Source organism: Larimichthys crocea, chromosome XVIII (assembly GCF_000972845.2).
Source record: "Larimichthys crocea isolate SSNF chromosome XVIII, L_crocea_2.0, whole genome shotgun sequence".
In the NCBI taxonomy this organism is placed as follows: Eukaryota; Metazoa; Chordata; class Actinopteri; family Sciaenidae; genus Larimichthys; species Larimichthys crocea.
Genome location: NC_040028.1, coordinates 17,022,169 through 17,038,746, shown reverse-complemented (window position 1 = coordinate 17,038,746; position 16,578 = coordinate 17,022,169). Strand labels below are relative to the sequence as shown.

Genomic DNA, 16,578 nt, shown 5'->3' with positions numbered 1-16,578 from the left:
TAGTGATGACATAAAAAGTCATAATTATGAGATACAAAGTCATAGTGATGACATAAAAAGTCATAATTATGAGATGCAAAGTCATAGTGATGACATAAAAAGTCATAATTATGAGATACAAAGTCATAGTGATGACATAAAAAGTCATAATTATGAGATGCAAAGTCATAGTGATGACATAAAAAGTCATAATTATGAGATACAAAGTCATAGTGATGACATAAAAAGTCATAATTATGAGATGCAAAGTCATAGTGATGACATAAAAAGTCATAATTATGAGATACAAAGTCATAGTGATGACATAAAAAGTCATAATTATGAGATGCAAAGTCATAGTGATGACATAAAAAGTCATAATTATGAGATACAAAGTCATAGTGATGACATAAAAAGTCATAATTATGAGATGCAAAGTCATAGTGATGACATAAAAAGTCATAATTATGAGATACAAAGTCATAGTGATGACATAAAAAGTCATAATTATGAAATGCAAAGTCATACTGATGACATAAAAAGTCATAATTATGAGATACAAAGTCATAGTGATGACATAAAAAGTCATAATTATGAGATGCAAAGTCATAGTGATGACATAAAAAGTCATAATTATGAGATACAAAGTCATAGTGATGACATAAAAAGTCATAATTATGAGATGCAAAGTCATAGTGATGACATAAAAAGTCATAATTATGAGATACAAAGTCATAGTGATGACATAAAAAGTCATAATTATGAGATGCAAAGTCATAGTGATGACATAAAAAGTCATAATTATGAGATACAAAGTCATAGTGATGACATAAAAAGTCATAATTATGAGATGCAAAGTCATAGTGATGACATAAAAAGTCATAATTATGAGATACAAAGTCATAGTGATGACATAAGAGTCATAATTATGAGATGCAAAGTCATAGTGACAACATAAAAAGTCATAATTATGAGATACAAAGTCATAGTGATGACATAAAAAGTCATAATTATGAGATACAAAGTCATAGTGATGACATAAAAAGTCATAATTATGACATAAAAAGTCATAATTATGAGATACAAAGTCATAGTGGTGACATAAAAAGTCATAATTATGAGATGCAAAGTCATACTGATGACATAAAAAGTCATAATTATGAGATGCAAAGTCATACTGATGACACAAAAAGTCATAATTATGAGATACAAAGTCATAGTGATGACATGAAAAGTCATAATTATGAGATACAAAGTCATACTGATGACACAAAAAGTCATAATTATGAGATACAAAGTCATAGTGATGACATGAAAAGTCATAATTATGAGATACAAAGTCATACTGATGACACAAAAAGTCATAATTATGAGATACAAAGTCATAGTGATGACATGAAAAGTCATAATTATGAGATACAAAGTCATACTGATGACACAAAAAGTCATAATTATGAGATACAAAGTCATAGTGATGACATGAAAAGTCATAATTATGAGATACAAAGTCATAGTGACGACATAAAAAGTCATAATTATGAGATAAATGTCGGCTGACTGCTAAATCATAATTATGAAGTGCGAATGCATGGTTGCCAAGCAACACATAAACACTTCCATAGCACTTGCTTTGTGTTGGTCCACGTGTTACCCCAGCCCAGCTGCTCTGTGTTATCATGGATGAAGCCACTTTGGTGGAAATATCAGTCTCTCTTTTTTTTTTCTCGTGTTGACGTTCAGATGAAATCAAACATGTTAAATATGATCAGAAATCAGACATGCGCTCTCTTCAGCAACACACAAGGAAGCAGGAAACAGAAGTTACTTTGTTAAATACCGTCAAACACACGACAGGCGGTGATTAACAGTGTTTTGAGTCAGTGTTTCATTGGTCGGTATCTTATTCACCAAGCTGCTCTTATTTTAATGATGAATCTTTATTCTCTGAACGGGTCGCCTCCTATTTAAATAAAGCTGGTGGCGACTTCTCGAGTTATTGAGGCGATAAAAATCCAAAATATTACAGAGACACAGTTTATATTTATGGATTATATTGATGCCGAATTAACAATAAGACTGTCGACATGTGACATATTCTGTCTTGTGTTTCTAGAGTAATCTGTTTTCACGGACATGTATGAATTATTAAAATGTCACATTTCTTGAAGGGAGTTTGGTGTCATTTTCATGGAGCTTTATTTTTAATTCAAACTGATACTGTGTTTATTTTTCAACATTTTGCCCAAACTGCAGTGGGATTAGGTTACTGTTAAATATGATAAGGTTGACTATTGGTTTGATTAATGGTTGTGTATTGATTACTGATGATGACTGATCAGGTTTATTCAGCAGTATACAGTAAACAGCTCCCCCTTGTGTGTGTTTTTAAAGTACTACTTGTAGAAATATGTTCACCTTTGTGGTGCCAATTTTACAATCTAAGACAGTTGATAGCTGTTAATGTAAGGGTAGTTAAAACACCTGTAAAGCAGAGTGATACATTATTTAAATTTAAAGTGATGCTGTGCACTCATGGAAAACTTGGTAACTAACTGATGTATAAATGGTCTCATCCCTCTGTTTTAAAGTCAAATATTCAGTAAAACTGAGTATGATCCCATGGTCAGTATGAGGTTTTATTTAACCCTTTACCATTTATTATTTAACATCTGTTAGACTGCCTTGTTTTGATTAATATCTTGCACATTTTAATCTCTTAAGCCTGGCTTCTTTATGCTCGAAAATGACATACCCAAAATGAATACGAGTATATCTCTGCAGCTTCAAGGTCTATTTGAATAATGTTGGTGTCATATTAAGGGAACACTTGTGACATTTAGACGTGCCAGTATCAGTATGTATGTCACTGACTCAGAGTGAATTAAGACGGCATACAGCATGAATGAAAGATTTCATTTCCGCCTAATAATACTTCACACTTTTACAATGAAATGTGTCGAGTGGGTTGACTTTATGACGCTATACAGACAGTTTGATTATTAATTTGGTGTTGGAGTTGTGTTTGGTGTGTGTAAATATGACATATGTGCTTGTAGCAGAGTTTCCCCCTGTTTAATTTAATATTAAATAAATAAATATTTAAATATTGTTACGTGATTAGTACAGCGTTTCATGCTTTTTGTTTCCTGAGCGACCACATGGTCCCTCAATTAGGTTAACCAGGACTTAGGTTAAATATTCTGTATGCCTCTGAAGACCTTTGCACATTCCTGCACAAATGTACAGCTCTTTTCATTTTAAAACATACTGTACATTTAGTGTTATCTTCCTTATATTCTTATATGTTTAATTCATGCTTGTTATGCACCAAAAACACCAAGACAGATTCCTTGTATGTGAAACCCTACTTTCTGATTCTGATCATCTTCACCACTAGATGTCAGAACAGTTCCTCTATCCAGTTTCCTTTCCTAACCCCTAACCCCAGTTTCCTCAGAAATTGATTTACACTCACTATGAAAGTGATGAACCAGATTTTAAAACTGTTTGGTTCTCCAAACATGCAACAGGATGTGGATGTTCAACCCATGTATGGGTTACCATCATTAGTCATCTTGATACTTCATCTTTTTTTAAAATATTTACTGAACAACACGGCGGAAACACAACTCACTCCTTTTCACCCTTTGTTCCATATTATTGTCACTTCTGACAGATTATCAGCATAATCACTCTCTCTAGTGTTCTTTACAGAAATATAACGAGACCAGTGTGTTCAGATGTACTTTTAATACACACAATTACTTAATTATAGTATCATATATCACATAAGAATATTGTTCAGGTCATTTCTTTGTTGTATTTCACCCGTGTTCTCTACTGTGCACTAGAGCAAGAATCCATTAAAAGTGAACATCTCCTCACAGTTAATCTATAAATATATATGTAAGAATAATAATAATCATCCCCATTATTATATGATTGCAGCCCATTTTTCTTCAAGTCTTTAGTTTTGTAGTCTTGGCGTGCTGCTTCCAGCTGAAGAACATTTTCCATTCTGAAGTTTATTGTTGTCATTATTATTATGTTCTCCATGAGACCCCACACACAGAGAGCATGAGGTACATCCCCTGTTCCATCAGTCAACATTTTAAGCTGAATACACAGAGAGGTTTCCCTCTCTTATCGGAAACCTTTCATCTCGATCTCTTTTCTGTTCACTATTTTTCAGTTTCACAGCCTTCAGATTTCTCACAAAAAGCTACGCGCATAGAGTCTGAATGTGTTGCATGTGCAGGCTTTTATGTGAACAAATCTGCAGACGAGTTGTAGATAGAGTTTACACGTTGAACATAGCTGGCATAAGGCTCCACTTCCTCCACGTTCTCTGTCTGCAAAAGACAGAGAAAAAGGGGTCATGACCAAAAGTTGCAGTTAAACACACGCAGGAGTATAAACCGCAGAGTTCAATAAAGTTACCTACCGGTGCAGATTTGGACGGTGGGGTGTTGGACTGCTGGCATCGCCTGGTGATAAAACACACAAACTAGATCAGTAACCCAACAAAGACGTTTACAAGTAGTCATTTTAGTCATTATTTTTTCATAGTTTCTTACCTCCACTTTATTTTGTTTAGTGCGAAAAGTAAAATTACTGTCAAAAGCACAACGACTGCCACACCAGTAAAGATGTACAACCAAAGAGTGGGGAGACCTGCAGGGAGATAGTGACGATTAAGGGTTGTTCATAATCTTCCGGACATCACATCTATATACAAAGCTCCACTATAATGTATCATTTACACAAAAAAACATAAAAAGAAGCTATCCATTCTGCTAAAGCCTGACCTTTTGGGGGTTCTGGTACCAATATTTGTTCCTCTGTCCAGTACGGGTGGCTGACAGCACAGCTCAGGTTTTTTACATCCACTCCTTCAGTGAGCTCCAGACGACTTTCTGCTGTAAAAAATCCATGTGATTCAGACAGTGTTTCCACAGGCGGTGAGTTTCCCGTATGACTCCAGCTGATGTTGGCGGCAGGTTTTCCTCTTTCAGCCGTGCACACTGCCACCATCTTGTTGTTCTCACGCTCTAACCAGGCTGATATAGTGGGACGAACTGAGTCAGGGGAGACAAAACAAGAGAAATTAGACTCACTGAAAACTTCAGTTTGCTGTTATAAAAGGGTAAATGTATTATCCAGAGTAACATTGTGTCTAGAGAGTTCAGAACAACAGAAATTAGATTACATTGTTCAGAAGTGTCTGTAGCAGATATTTCAAAATCGTGACAAGTAAAGCAAAAACTATCTCCGGTAAAGTAATGTCAGTGTAGAAGTAAGCAGAATTTGATGTTTTTATTCATATTTGTGATCGTGTGATTTGGGTGAATCGACCCAAATCATCTGTCCTTGGAAGGAGAGAAGTCCTACCTGTGATAGCCACGTTGATCTCATAATTTTCAGTTCCTCCTTTGAAAACCGACTCACACCTGTAGATCCCCACATCGTTATTGGAGAAGTTTGGGATGTGCAGGTACGGCCGAGCTTTCGATGAATTTCGGAGTGACTTGCTATCATTGCAGAGGTCTTCACTTTGGCCATCATTGCTGAAGGACATCCTGCACTCTTTACTGTTTTTCAAGCTGATTTTCCAGATAACATACATCGTCTCATTCCATGTCTTATCGCTGCATGTCAGGTTAGCATCACTCCCCAGGTTGAAAGTTGCATTTCTGACAACTGAAAAAAGGAAATAATAGTTTCATTAATGTTGCACATGATGGTGCGGTGATTGTGCTGATTAAATACAATAGAATACAGATTCAGTTCTGCATGGGACACAGAGAAGTGAAGAAATTAAATGGAATAAAACTAAATTAAGCACGTGCTTGAGAAAAACATCAGATAAATCACAGGAAGGTTTTTCTTAGGAGGAAAATATCTCAAACATTTAATTATCTAAAATGATAGTGATTGAATTTCATTTGAAATCAAATATCATTTTAATAAGAACCAGCATTAAAGTGGGCAAACATTTGATAAGCCTTATTAATATTTGATAATTGCATTCCAAAATGAACTGAAATTTTTTTTAATCTTTTTTCTTCAGAACTTTCCGTTTCTGAATTAAGTATCGATACGGAAAGGAGGGATGGAAAACGTACACTGTCATCGGCAGCTTCCTGTGCCTTCGCTGGTCTTCACTAGTCTTATTTAATAATTCAATCATTCTGCAAAATAGCCGGACAGAGAAAACAAAAAAAGAGGAAATTAGTTTACCATAGACTTTTGGAGGAGGAGGAGAAGTGGTGGAGTTCACAGGGGTGCTTTGATTAGTTCCTGATAAAGGTGAAGCTGGATGTCAGGAAATGTCGGAGAGCAGCAGTTAGTGATTTATTGTGATGTGTTCAATCAACAGAGCAGCAGTCAAGAGTGGTTTTTGATTTAGTTAGTTAGTTAAGGTGTGAAGCGTGACAGTCAAAACTGCAGCAGGGCTAAATCACAGAAAACAAAGGCAGATGTTATTATTATAATCTTGCCCGTATACTTCTCTCACCGTAGAAGAAGTGCATGGCATCAGCATTGTTTAATACAAGAAATGAATCTGAAATTTAATGCTGACTGCCTTACTTTCTACAGAAGTAGTAAACACACCACAAAGTGGTATGTCAAAACCACAAGAATCACTTCCACCTTTTCAAAGACCCCACAGTGGAGAAATCTGTGATGTCGGTATAACATGTATCTAAAATCAAGATTTCCACTGCATAGAAGTGCCAGCGTGCTGCTTGTTCATACAGAAAATATGGGGCATGGTTTTCATACATGTGTTATGGAACATTTCCCTCCCGTGTCTGCTTCTGTATTACCCCACCTCCATGTATGTTCTTTCCACTGCCAAACTATGAATCACACCCGTGACACAGACTTGCTAACAACCACGCATTGCCCTGTGTTGCTGTCTATATTGTTCAGGCTGCATTGTATCTTAATAACATAATATATTACATTTCACAACATATTTACATATACTATAAAGTAGCACAAATGACACATTCGTACAATATAAAAAGAAGTAAATGTAGTTACATATTCTTTGTGGAAAAACAAACAAACATGTTTCTGTCTAAAAGTTTTTTTACCGCAGCAACACAAGCACAAGTGCTGAAACATATCCACATGTGAGTTAAAGTATTCTTTTCCAAACCTGTGTCCGTGCCCCATGCTTCAGCAGTCAAGAGGATAAACAGAGCATAAATCCACATCATGACCCTCATCTCCATTTGTCTTCAGGCTCTCCTAAACTGGCTTCCACAGCGACTTTAAAACATCAGCCCTGAACATCAAACTGAGCTGCTGAGCAGTTTTGCCTCTTCTACTGTGTCATTTATTCTCGTTTAGCAATTTCACTTTCTCTTATGCCAACTGATCTAAGCCGTGGGTTTGAGTAGATGAAGCAGCAGGTCCTCCCCTTCATCCAGACAAACTGAAAATCCTCGACACCTCTCATGATAAAGAAATATTAAGCAAAAACATGTGACTAACAAATCCCTCCCTTCATCTCTCTTTTACCCCCTTCTCTCCAAAACCGCTTTCCACCCAGACATCTGCCTTTTTTTCTCCCCCACAGGATGACGTCTGATAAGTCAAGACACCAGTTTCCTTTCTTGCCAGTCACATGATCACCCTCTTTTAAGGCAGTATCTGTGAACAGCTAGACAGCATTATAAAGCAGACGAATTAGACACATTCACAAACAGTGTATCTTTGTCATTTATAATTCAGAAAATTCAACATGGACTGGCGGAAAGTTTACTCTATATACTGTAGAATAATACAACTGCAATAAACGTTCTTTAAGGTTATAATGTTTAAGTTTTAAAGAAACTAAGACAGATTTTTCGATTCTTTGGCCTTTTAGAGGCTTGTGGAGCTACTGAACTGTACCTAAAGGTGTTTTTAGTATTTAATCTGTCTCTATCATTGATATAATCACACAATAAAATCTAACACCAGCACAAACACAAACATTCTAAAATTCATGGAAATCAGTCGTGTCTATTCGTTGCCTTAGGCTGCATTAGTGAGGTTTTAGATAATAACTGGGTCACAAAGTGTATACGTAGAAGAACTAGTGGTCGGTTGTGCTCTAATATGTGCTGGTGTAAGCATATCTTACCGTTTGCACAATTGATGACTTGCACTATGTAAGAAGTGTTGATGATGTGGGCGCAAGCATTGTTACTGATTTGAGCCCAAGATTGCAGATCAGGATCTAACTGACAGCAACACGTTCGAAGTCGTCGCATGTATGTGGTTATGATCTGCAAGCTGTATGCGGAGTTTGTGGTTTACGTGTACATCTTGCAATGAGACATATTAACTGTCCCCAATAAGATCACTTAGGGAAGATGAAGAAAAAACCCCATCTTAGCTTTTCCTTTTCTTGTCATGTTTGTGAAACAAACACTTTTGTGAAAGATAACATAAACTGTTCTGGTTGAACAATAATGCACAGCTAGAACTGGAACATGCTGATGTCTTTTGCATGTACTCAACTGTCAGATCTACAGTTGATGTTTTAGGTTTTTTAAAATCAGTCCTGACATCAATGTGAGGAAGTAATATTTGCAGTAATCCAGCCAACAACAAGGCACAAGGACGTTCTCCTTTTTTTTCTGAGATCTAATATTAGACAGTGTTTATTTAACGTGCATGCTGCCAAAGTTCAGCTGACTGTGAGCTGGCACAGTTTTTTTTTGGTATTGCGAAACCTTCCAGCTATGAAGCAATGTTGCTGAGATGTGTTCCTCAAAAAAAAAAAAATAGAAAAATAGAAAAAATAGAAATATTGTCTTTACATACTTGTGTCTGTCTGTCTCTCTCTGTGTGTGTGTGTGTGTGTGTGTGCTGCTTCCTTTTTGATAACACCAACTTCCTGTTGATGTCAAAATCAGCCTTTTTTGACAGCCCAAAAATATGCTCTGAGGGGTAAAGAAAAAAGTGAACTGTATGAAGTGAAACAATGAACGATAATTCATACAGATTACACACAAAATATAAAAGACCATGTTAAACTTTATATTTCAGAAGTTGTACATAGCTGATGAATGTTGGGGTACTATACTAAGTAATAATAAATGTAACATAGATCTACAAATATATTGTACAAGTTTTCTAAAATTGGATGTTTAAATATGCAAATGATACATTATCTAATTAAAGATGCACTTTTTTTTGCAAATATTTCCAGAACAGAAATTTGATCTTTGGATAAACTTGTTGGTTCATGTGTTGACATATTAGAGTGATGAGTTTTCACAGAGGAAATGTTGAATATTTCCTTTTATCACTCACTGTTAATGACTATCATAAATCAGGCTATAAATTATATATGAGCAAACTTAAAGGCTTGGTGTGTGTAAGTGCTACTGAAGTTTAAGAAAACAGCCTTTAAGGATATGTCTATACTACACTACAGGTCAATACATGTATAAAAAATAACTGTAACTAATAGGTATCATGAAACTTACCCAGTCGATTACGTACATTACAAGGCAACACTAAAAATTAGTTTTACAGGTTTTCTGAAATTTTATGTTTGAATGCACAAAGGCATTATCTGATGCCTCGAGTGGACCCTTAGCACCAGACACATAACGAAGAAGGCCCAATAGTGTCGATACTGCAAGTAGACCTGACAACAGCTTACTTTTCATCAAGACGTCGGCCAAGACATCTATGAATGTGAATGAGATATTTATGGTTTGCCACCTACCCACCCATTTCCCAGCACATTCTAGAGAGGGACTGTTCTAAGAAGTGTGATCACGGTATGGTTGGGCAATTGCACCGTCTCTGAATGCAAAGCGCTACAGCAGAGTGTGAGGATAGCTCAAAAGACCATCAGGTTCTCTCTACCCTCCGTCATAGACAGCTACAACAAGTGCAACACCAGAAGCATTATGGATGATCCATCACAAACCCTCCCATGCACGCTTCTCCCTGAATCTGCGGTTTAATACTGCCATGATCAGACAGGCAAAACATAAAAACAATCTGCACATTGTACGTATATACACGCACATTTTGCACCTTTTATTTCTGCTGCTACTGTCTCTTTTCACTGTGTCTATGGTTGAAATGACAATAAAACCCACTTGGCTTTGACTTTGATTTGCTTAATTGCACCGTGCAGTGCAGCTGTGTGGACCCATGTGTGTTTATTATGTTTCTCCAATGTGACAATGCATGCTCCCAATGAGATGAAGGATAGAGTCCTGGGGGATCTCACAGATTCTGGTGATCTGTGCTAAATTCCAGTCGAGCTCCACGGTGCCGGACAGTGAGCACAGGGTCTACTACAGCAAACCTCGTTGTTGCCCCTCTAGTGTACCTGTTGTTAATTTCATATTAACACCAAAACAGATGAAAATGATTAACAATCCCCCAAACTACTTACCTAAACGGATCAATATCCCAGAAGTTGAACTGACTTACTCTGCCATACTCCCAGATAGCAAATATTTTGGCTGTATTATGGCATACATTTGGCATTTTTGGCTTTCTTTTGGCATTAAGAAAGCCTTCTGCCTTAACTGTGGTATGATTAGGGTTATCCATAATAGATAAGGAGGCGCCAGCAATATATGGCTGAGTTAAGGCCTGTTTATGGAATGCCAGAAGATTGGGCACGAGTGGGAACAGCTGATTTGGGGCTCTTCTGGGACATTAATGCTATATTTTGGATGTCCACAATTTGTTTTGGGTGAATTTTGGCTCCCTTTTGGTATGACTTTGGCTTTCCTAATCCACCCATAACCTTGCCAAAATGCAAGCCAGATTTGGGCCAAAGCGAAGCCAAAAGATTTTTGCTATCTGCGATTAAAAAGTGTTCCTTTAATATTTTTTTTCAGCAGTATATAATCTCTAAAAAGTTTGAAAGTTTCCTGTTTCTCACACAGATAATATAAGGTGTTATGTTTATTAGTTTTAATGATCTGCTATTTACTCCTGAGAAATACAGTGTGTTTCTGTTTGTTATGGAGTATGGCTTTTTAATACTACAATACCCATGAGCCTCAGCCCAGCGTTGCTATGGAGAAGTCAGTCATGGACACGAATCAGACCTGTTTGCCGTCACCATGGTTACAGTGTTACACACACACACACATCACGGAGGACGTTGATATCTCGATCTGCGAGAGAAATTAGTTTATTTATATTTTATATTTATTTTTTAAATAGATATAAAGAAAGAAAATGAGCATATCTGTCACTCGCACAGTCCCTAAGAGCACGGAGGCTCGTACAGTTATCAGGCCGGAGCGCGTCTATGACTACCTGTACGGTAAGTACACTCACCTGAGCCAGTATGATGTCAACATCTGACACACAAAAAAAAATTACGATTTTTTATATTTAATGACACTGATTTGACATTAACTCACCTGTGTTCACCTGTCAGATCCAGTCTACACTGTGTCATCAGAGGTGGACCATGCCAGGTCCAACATCAAGGCCTATGCGACCACTGACCGAGTGGTAAGGTCACCTGTTTCACCTGTTTCACCTGTATGGATGGATAGATAGATAGATAGATAGATAGATAGATAGATAGATAGATCCTTTATTGATGTTATTGATTGATTCAAGCATCCAGTAGCAGCATGTGGCACAGTAAACATACATTAAAATGAACCTATAAGATAAATCCGGATTTAAATTAAACATGTGCAAAGAAATTAAACATTTTACAAATAGAAAACTATATAATAAGTTTTAAAAAAACCCACAATTTTATAGAAATAACAATTTTACCAGAACTAATTTAGTACACTAAGTCAACATCAACATTTTATTTATTGTTATTTTGTCACTCTTAAAGTTTTGTTTCATTGTCCCATAGTTCATAGTTAAATAAAATACAAAATAAGGTGTAATCTTTATTTGTTTATGATTGACAGGTAGGTAAACTAGAAACTTTACTCACTATTTTATTTTCAGAACTGTTTTGATCCATTTTTTTAAGCTGACACATCCACACAAGCATGTAAAGCACCAGTACTATAATATCGTACAGCATAACTAAGTGAAATTAATAATATTTTCTTTAGGTTTCATTGCATATAGCTCCCAAGAATGTACACAGATTTGTTAGAAGTGCTTATTTTTATTTGCATAGTAGTGTTAATCCATTTTTTTAAGCTGACAAATGCATTTATTAGATATATGCACTCACTGATAGCATTTCTCTCTCTGCCTTTATCAGAAGAGAGTGCCTGAGTTTGGGTCTATGTTCAGTAACCTGCCCCACCACCCGCGGTTTACTGTTCAACTGGAGCCTACAGATCCAGTACCACCCACTATCGATCGACGCTGGCGTGGCCAAACAGAACAACGCCAAGAGGCACTGCATCAGCTGGCTGGGTAACACACACACAGATACACAGATTCTCATCGTGACAAATAAATCATGACAAATATAAAGTGTGGCAGGTCTTCGTTTTCTTCTACTTGACAGGGTTGTTCCAAACACTCAGTCATGGTTGAAAAGGGAGGAGTGCCATGTGGCCGGAGCTGATCGCTGGAAATACTTTAAACGGTTTGATTAGCCAGCACACACAACTGCCCCATTTTCCACATTCATTTACACATTGACATTGTCGCTGACTTGCTGTTTCATTCTGTTTCCTTCAGCCCTCTGATCCCCTTTGCACAGCAAGTTCCCCCGGATGTGATTTTTGATTTTCCGAGGTACGCTCAACAGGTTCTTCACCATTTCTGTTGTGTCTTTTTGTTGCTGCATCGTCTCTTTTTGACTCATCAGGGAGGATTTTCTACCGACTCATGGAAACAATGCTGAGCACCAGCCAACCCACATCACTGTCGGGGTCCAGACAGACTACAGGGAAAGTGAAACACAGACAGACCCGTACAGCCCTGACTATGTGATACAACCTGGGACAACTCCCTCAGAGCTCTTGCAACTGGCATCTTTGACTTGGGGTACACGATCGACTGTTCTTCACCAGTTATACTATAATGTATTTGTCCAACATCACCCTTCCTACTAATTCTTGTCTTAGCCCACCAATGCCTCTCATCGCTTCTGCAAATTACATTTAAAAACAGATCTGATCACATTTCCCCTCAGGTCGTGGTCTGCCTGCAGGCCTGCCAGAAGTGGAAATGATACAGCGAGCCCGTGCCAAACGGGCCTGGGAGGCCACCCTTCCTCCACTGGACGACCTTAGTCAGCTGGACAAAAGGAGACGTATGATGGAGAAGATGGAGGTCAAAGAATGGGCTTTTAGAGAGGGAGAGATACAGAAGTGAGCATTGCTGCGCCTCAGCTGTTTTTATTTAACTTAATTATTTACCTAAAAAACTCATATTCACACCATCTGTTAGTATGTAAAGCTTGGTCCACTGGTATTATGTCATCATAAGTGCTTTAGATGTCACCAAACTTGTGTTGTAGCATCTGTTTCATAATTTTTTTGATACTACCGCTGGGGATGGCAACATTTTACTCAGCTGAATTAAATTATGTTTCTATTAAATTGCTGTTTTGGATCACTCTCAGTCTCATTGACTGTCAGTGCTGTGGTCTTAGCTTGTTTCCACTGCCCCCAAGTGGACAAACACTTCACTATTGGAGGTCTAGTCTAGAGCTCTAAGTGAGTACATGCTGATAAATGCGGTTTAAATATTCTTCTATCGTTGAAGGAAAGTTTCTCTAATCAGAATACCACAACCATATCCTACTCCGGGCTAATGACAATATGTAGGGCATATCCAGTTCTTGGCTCAAGAGGCAGTTTTTGTGATTGGTGTTTGACATGCAAAACCATTCTGTGACCAGGTTGCAAGAGGCTCGTCTTGCTGTGCTGAAGGACCTCTTGACGCGGAGAGACGAGGCTCAGAAAGAAGTCACAAGCGAGAGGCTGACCCAGATTTATTCTAAACACCAAAAAGACAAGGAGACCAGGCTGCAGAAGATTGACAATGACTACATGAGGTGTAAGACAAGCACTGCCACCGCTCTGTGTTTGGATCATAAATGTATGTTTCACTGCTTCTTATCTGTCTTCTGTTTGTTTTGTCTGTAGCATTGAGAAAACTGGAAGCTAGGAGCAGAAATGTGGAGGGGAAGATAGATCGATCTGTCATTTTCAGAGAACATCCTGGTTTTAAGACATTTGCCCCTTGGACCTCTGTCACCAACAAGAGCAACAACTATTTAGACACATATGAAGGTCTGAATTTCTGAATTTAGTGCGTATGTTTCATAATAAGCCCTCAGAGACAGCAGTGGCTAATTTAATACTGAGGTAACCTTGAACCTTTTGCCAATCATAGGCTTGCTTGAGATAGAGGCGGGACTCTTTGCCTCAGCCCCCAAACAGCGAGTTAGAAGACCCAAAGTCAAAGATGTGATCAAGCCCCCTGTGAGCAAATTGGTGAAAGTGATGGAGAAATACAAGGTAAAGCAGAAAGAAATATGTTATGTTATCGTTTAGGGTTGTACATACACATTATATATTACCAGTTATGGCTCCACAGGCCCTGACGGAGGAGGCGAACAACAAAGTGGCAGAGAGGACCTTGCGTTTTCTTGTCGAAAAGGAGAAACCTGCTCCTCCTCCTGTCACTCCCAGAGTGGAAGAGCCACCAGAGGTCAGCTCATGACTTTGATTCACACTGACCGTGTCCATCCTACATGTAGTTACATGCTATTTGTTAATTAATATATATGTTCCTAATTAGGGCGATGAGGAGACTGAGTTGGGAGTCGTCAACCTGCAGAAACTACTGAGAGGAAGAAGTATCCAGTTCGAGGTCCAGACATGTTTGTTTGTCTGAGAACTACATAAATGCTCACTTGTGTTTCAAGTTGTTGTTCTATTTCTATCTGTGTTGTGCAGAAGTTTACGGGCAAGGAGGACCACCTGGAGCTCATCTATGAACTGAGGACTGTCCACGCCCCGCAGAGAGAGGAGCAGGAGCTACAGAAAGCTGACAAAGACCTCGTAATGACCCTGAAAAAACACAGAGACACAGAAATAGAAAGGGTGAGACACAAAGACGTGTTCACGTATAAAATTTCACAAACGCCTACCAATCTCATCACACCACTTTTCTCCCCGCTCAGACCTCTCAAGAGGAGGCGTCTCAGGCCAGAGTGGTAGGTACAGAGCTTGAACACCTGTTCGACGCCTTGTCCAAGGAGCTGATTCATCTCCAGGAGGAGCGCAGGATCCATGCCTTCACACTCCTGGCTGAAAGAGACCGGCGCCTACGAGAGGCTGAGGAGAGTGGAAGGAGACAGGTGGAGGAGCGGAGGCGCAGGGAAGAAGATGAGATCTTCAGACAGGTGTGTACATGAATAATAGTGTGTAAGAATAATGTCTGTGTGTAAGATGCTGCACGTTTTAATGCCTGAGCTATGTCACAGGTGGTGCAGGTTCACCAGGAAACCGTGGATTTGTATTTGGAGGACGTCATCTTAGGGACCATGGAGCAGACAGCTGACCAGCAGGCCAGAGAGGAGATCCACAGGCAGGCGCAGGAAGTCAACGACATCGCTTATGCCATGGAGGAAAGGTAATGGATGTCTCAGCGTGTCTGCAGGTACTTTAGAAATTCAAACCGAACAATAACAAACAAAAATCTTTTGTATGTGTCTGTGTGCGTAGCCGGAACAGTCTTCAGTCGGAGGAGATTGTGTCAGAGTTGGTGTACAGTTTCCTTATCCCTGAGGTCGAGAAGATGAGTGTCAGACAAAGAGGTTTGCTTTTTTATTATTACCATAGAATACAACATCAAAATGACTAAAAGTCATTGATAAAGTTAAAGGCATAAAGGCGGAGGCTTTGCTCACCAGTCTAACCTTGTGATTTCTCTCACCCAGTGCACCAGAGGCAGCACAGACACTTTCAGGCTGCTCAGAGTATAATTCAGGGGACTGAGGAGCACTCTGGGATCCTTCCTAGCACTCCGGGAGCCTCCGAGTCGCCGTGTCCTTCTGAGAGAGCCTCTGACCGAGTCGTCGAGGAGATGTTCAGCCAAGCAGAGCAGCACTGAGAGGCAGTCTGATGACTAAATTTGTTGTTCACTCGTATGAATAAAGTTTCATCATCATCATAGTGGGTTTACGAGTTCATGTATAAAGACATGTTATATGTATTACAACACAGTGTCATTCCCTGTAATTATATCCAGAACGTTATAGTACAGTTACTTCAAATTTGACGTGGTCTTTTCAGAATAAGATTTCATTGAACATTTCAGCAAACCAAGAGTTCAAATCTAAATGCATATTCTATGTTAGGATGCATTTTCACTTTGGGACCTTTAATTTCATCCAAATCTTTACAGTAGAATGACTTTAAAATATATATCACATAATATTTCAACTGTCAACTGAGAAGAAATCCACTGGGAAAAACATGATTTGCATATTTACAGTGGAGCTATATTTATAGTTTAACGCATTATAAATGTGTCAAACTCTCCAGAAGATATCATTGTTCATATGTTGTGTTATGTAATGTGTGTGCACCTTGAATAACAAGTTTGTACTTTTGACCACGCCCAGCACTGATTACCGTATTTATAAGGATAGACGCGCGT

General features: G+C 38.4%; 2 protein-coding genes across 4 annotated transcripts; one reads left to right on the top strand and one right to left on the bottom strand.

The window, feature by feature from the left end:
• Nucleotides 1–3,719: 3,719 nt before the first annotated feature.
• si:ch211-214p13.9 (cell surface glycoprotein CD200 receptor 1-A) lies at nt 3,720–7,718 on the bottom strand. 3 transcript variants are annotated; one of them, XM_019261161.2, is made up of 7 exons: nt 7,148–7,718; nt 6,220–6,294; nt 5,371–5,679; nt 4,788–5,057; nt 4,557–4,653; nt 4,424–4,466; nt 3,720–4,331 (listed from the first exon to the last, which is right to left on the bottom strand). In XM_019261161.2, the coding sequence occupies exons 1-7, from the start codon at nt 7,221–7,223 to the stop codon at nt 4,242–4,244; spliced, it is 960 nt and encodes a 319-aa protein (XP_019116706.1). In that variant the 5' UTR covers nt 7,224–7,718; the 3' UTR covers nt 3,720–4,241. The 3 variants fall into 3 exon arrangements, with proteins under 3 accessions (XP_019116706.1, XP_019116707.1, XP_010751274.2); XM_019261162.2 differs by lacking the exon at nt 6,220–6,294 and adding an exon at nt 6,105–6,170 and having other exon boundaries at nt 7,148–7,714; XM_010752972.3 differs by lacking the exon at nt 6,220–6,294 and having other exon boundaries at nt 7,148–7,716.
• A 3,364-nt stretch (nt 7,719–11,082) lies between these two features.
• cfap91 (cilia and flagella associated protein 91) lies at nt 11,083–16,055 on the top strand. Its single transcript, XM_010752980.3, has 17 exons — nt 11,083–11,290; nt 11,408–11,484; nt 12,212–12,369; nt 12,464–12,544; nt 12,640–12,696; nt 12,770–12,948; nt 13,097–13,274; nt 13,808–13,965; nt 14,055–14,201; nt 14,305–14,429; nt 14,509–14,622; nt 14,713–14,784; nt 14,871–15,017; nt 15,098–15,319; nt 15,401–15,549; nt 15,642–15,733; nt 15,857–16,055. Exons 1-17 carry the CDS (start codon nt 11,203–11,205, stop codon nt 16,027–16,029), a joined length of 2,217 nt encoding a protein of 738 aa, XP_010751282.3. The 5' UTR covers nt 11,083–11,202; the 3' UTR covers nt 16,030–16,055.
• The last annotated feature ends 523 nt before the right edge of the window (nt 16,056–16,578 follow it).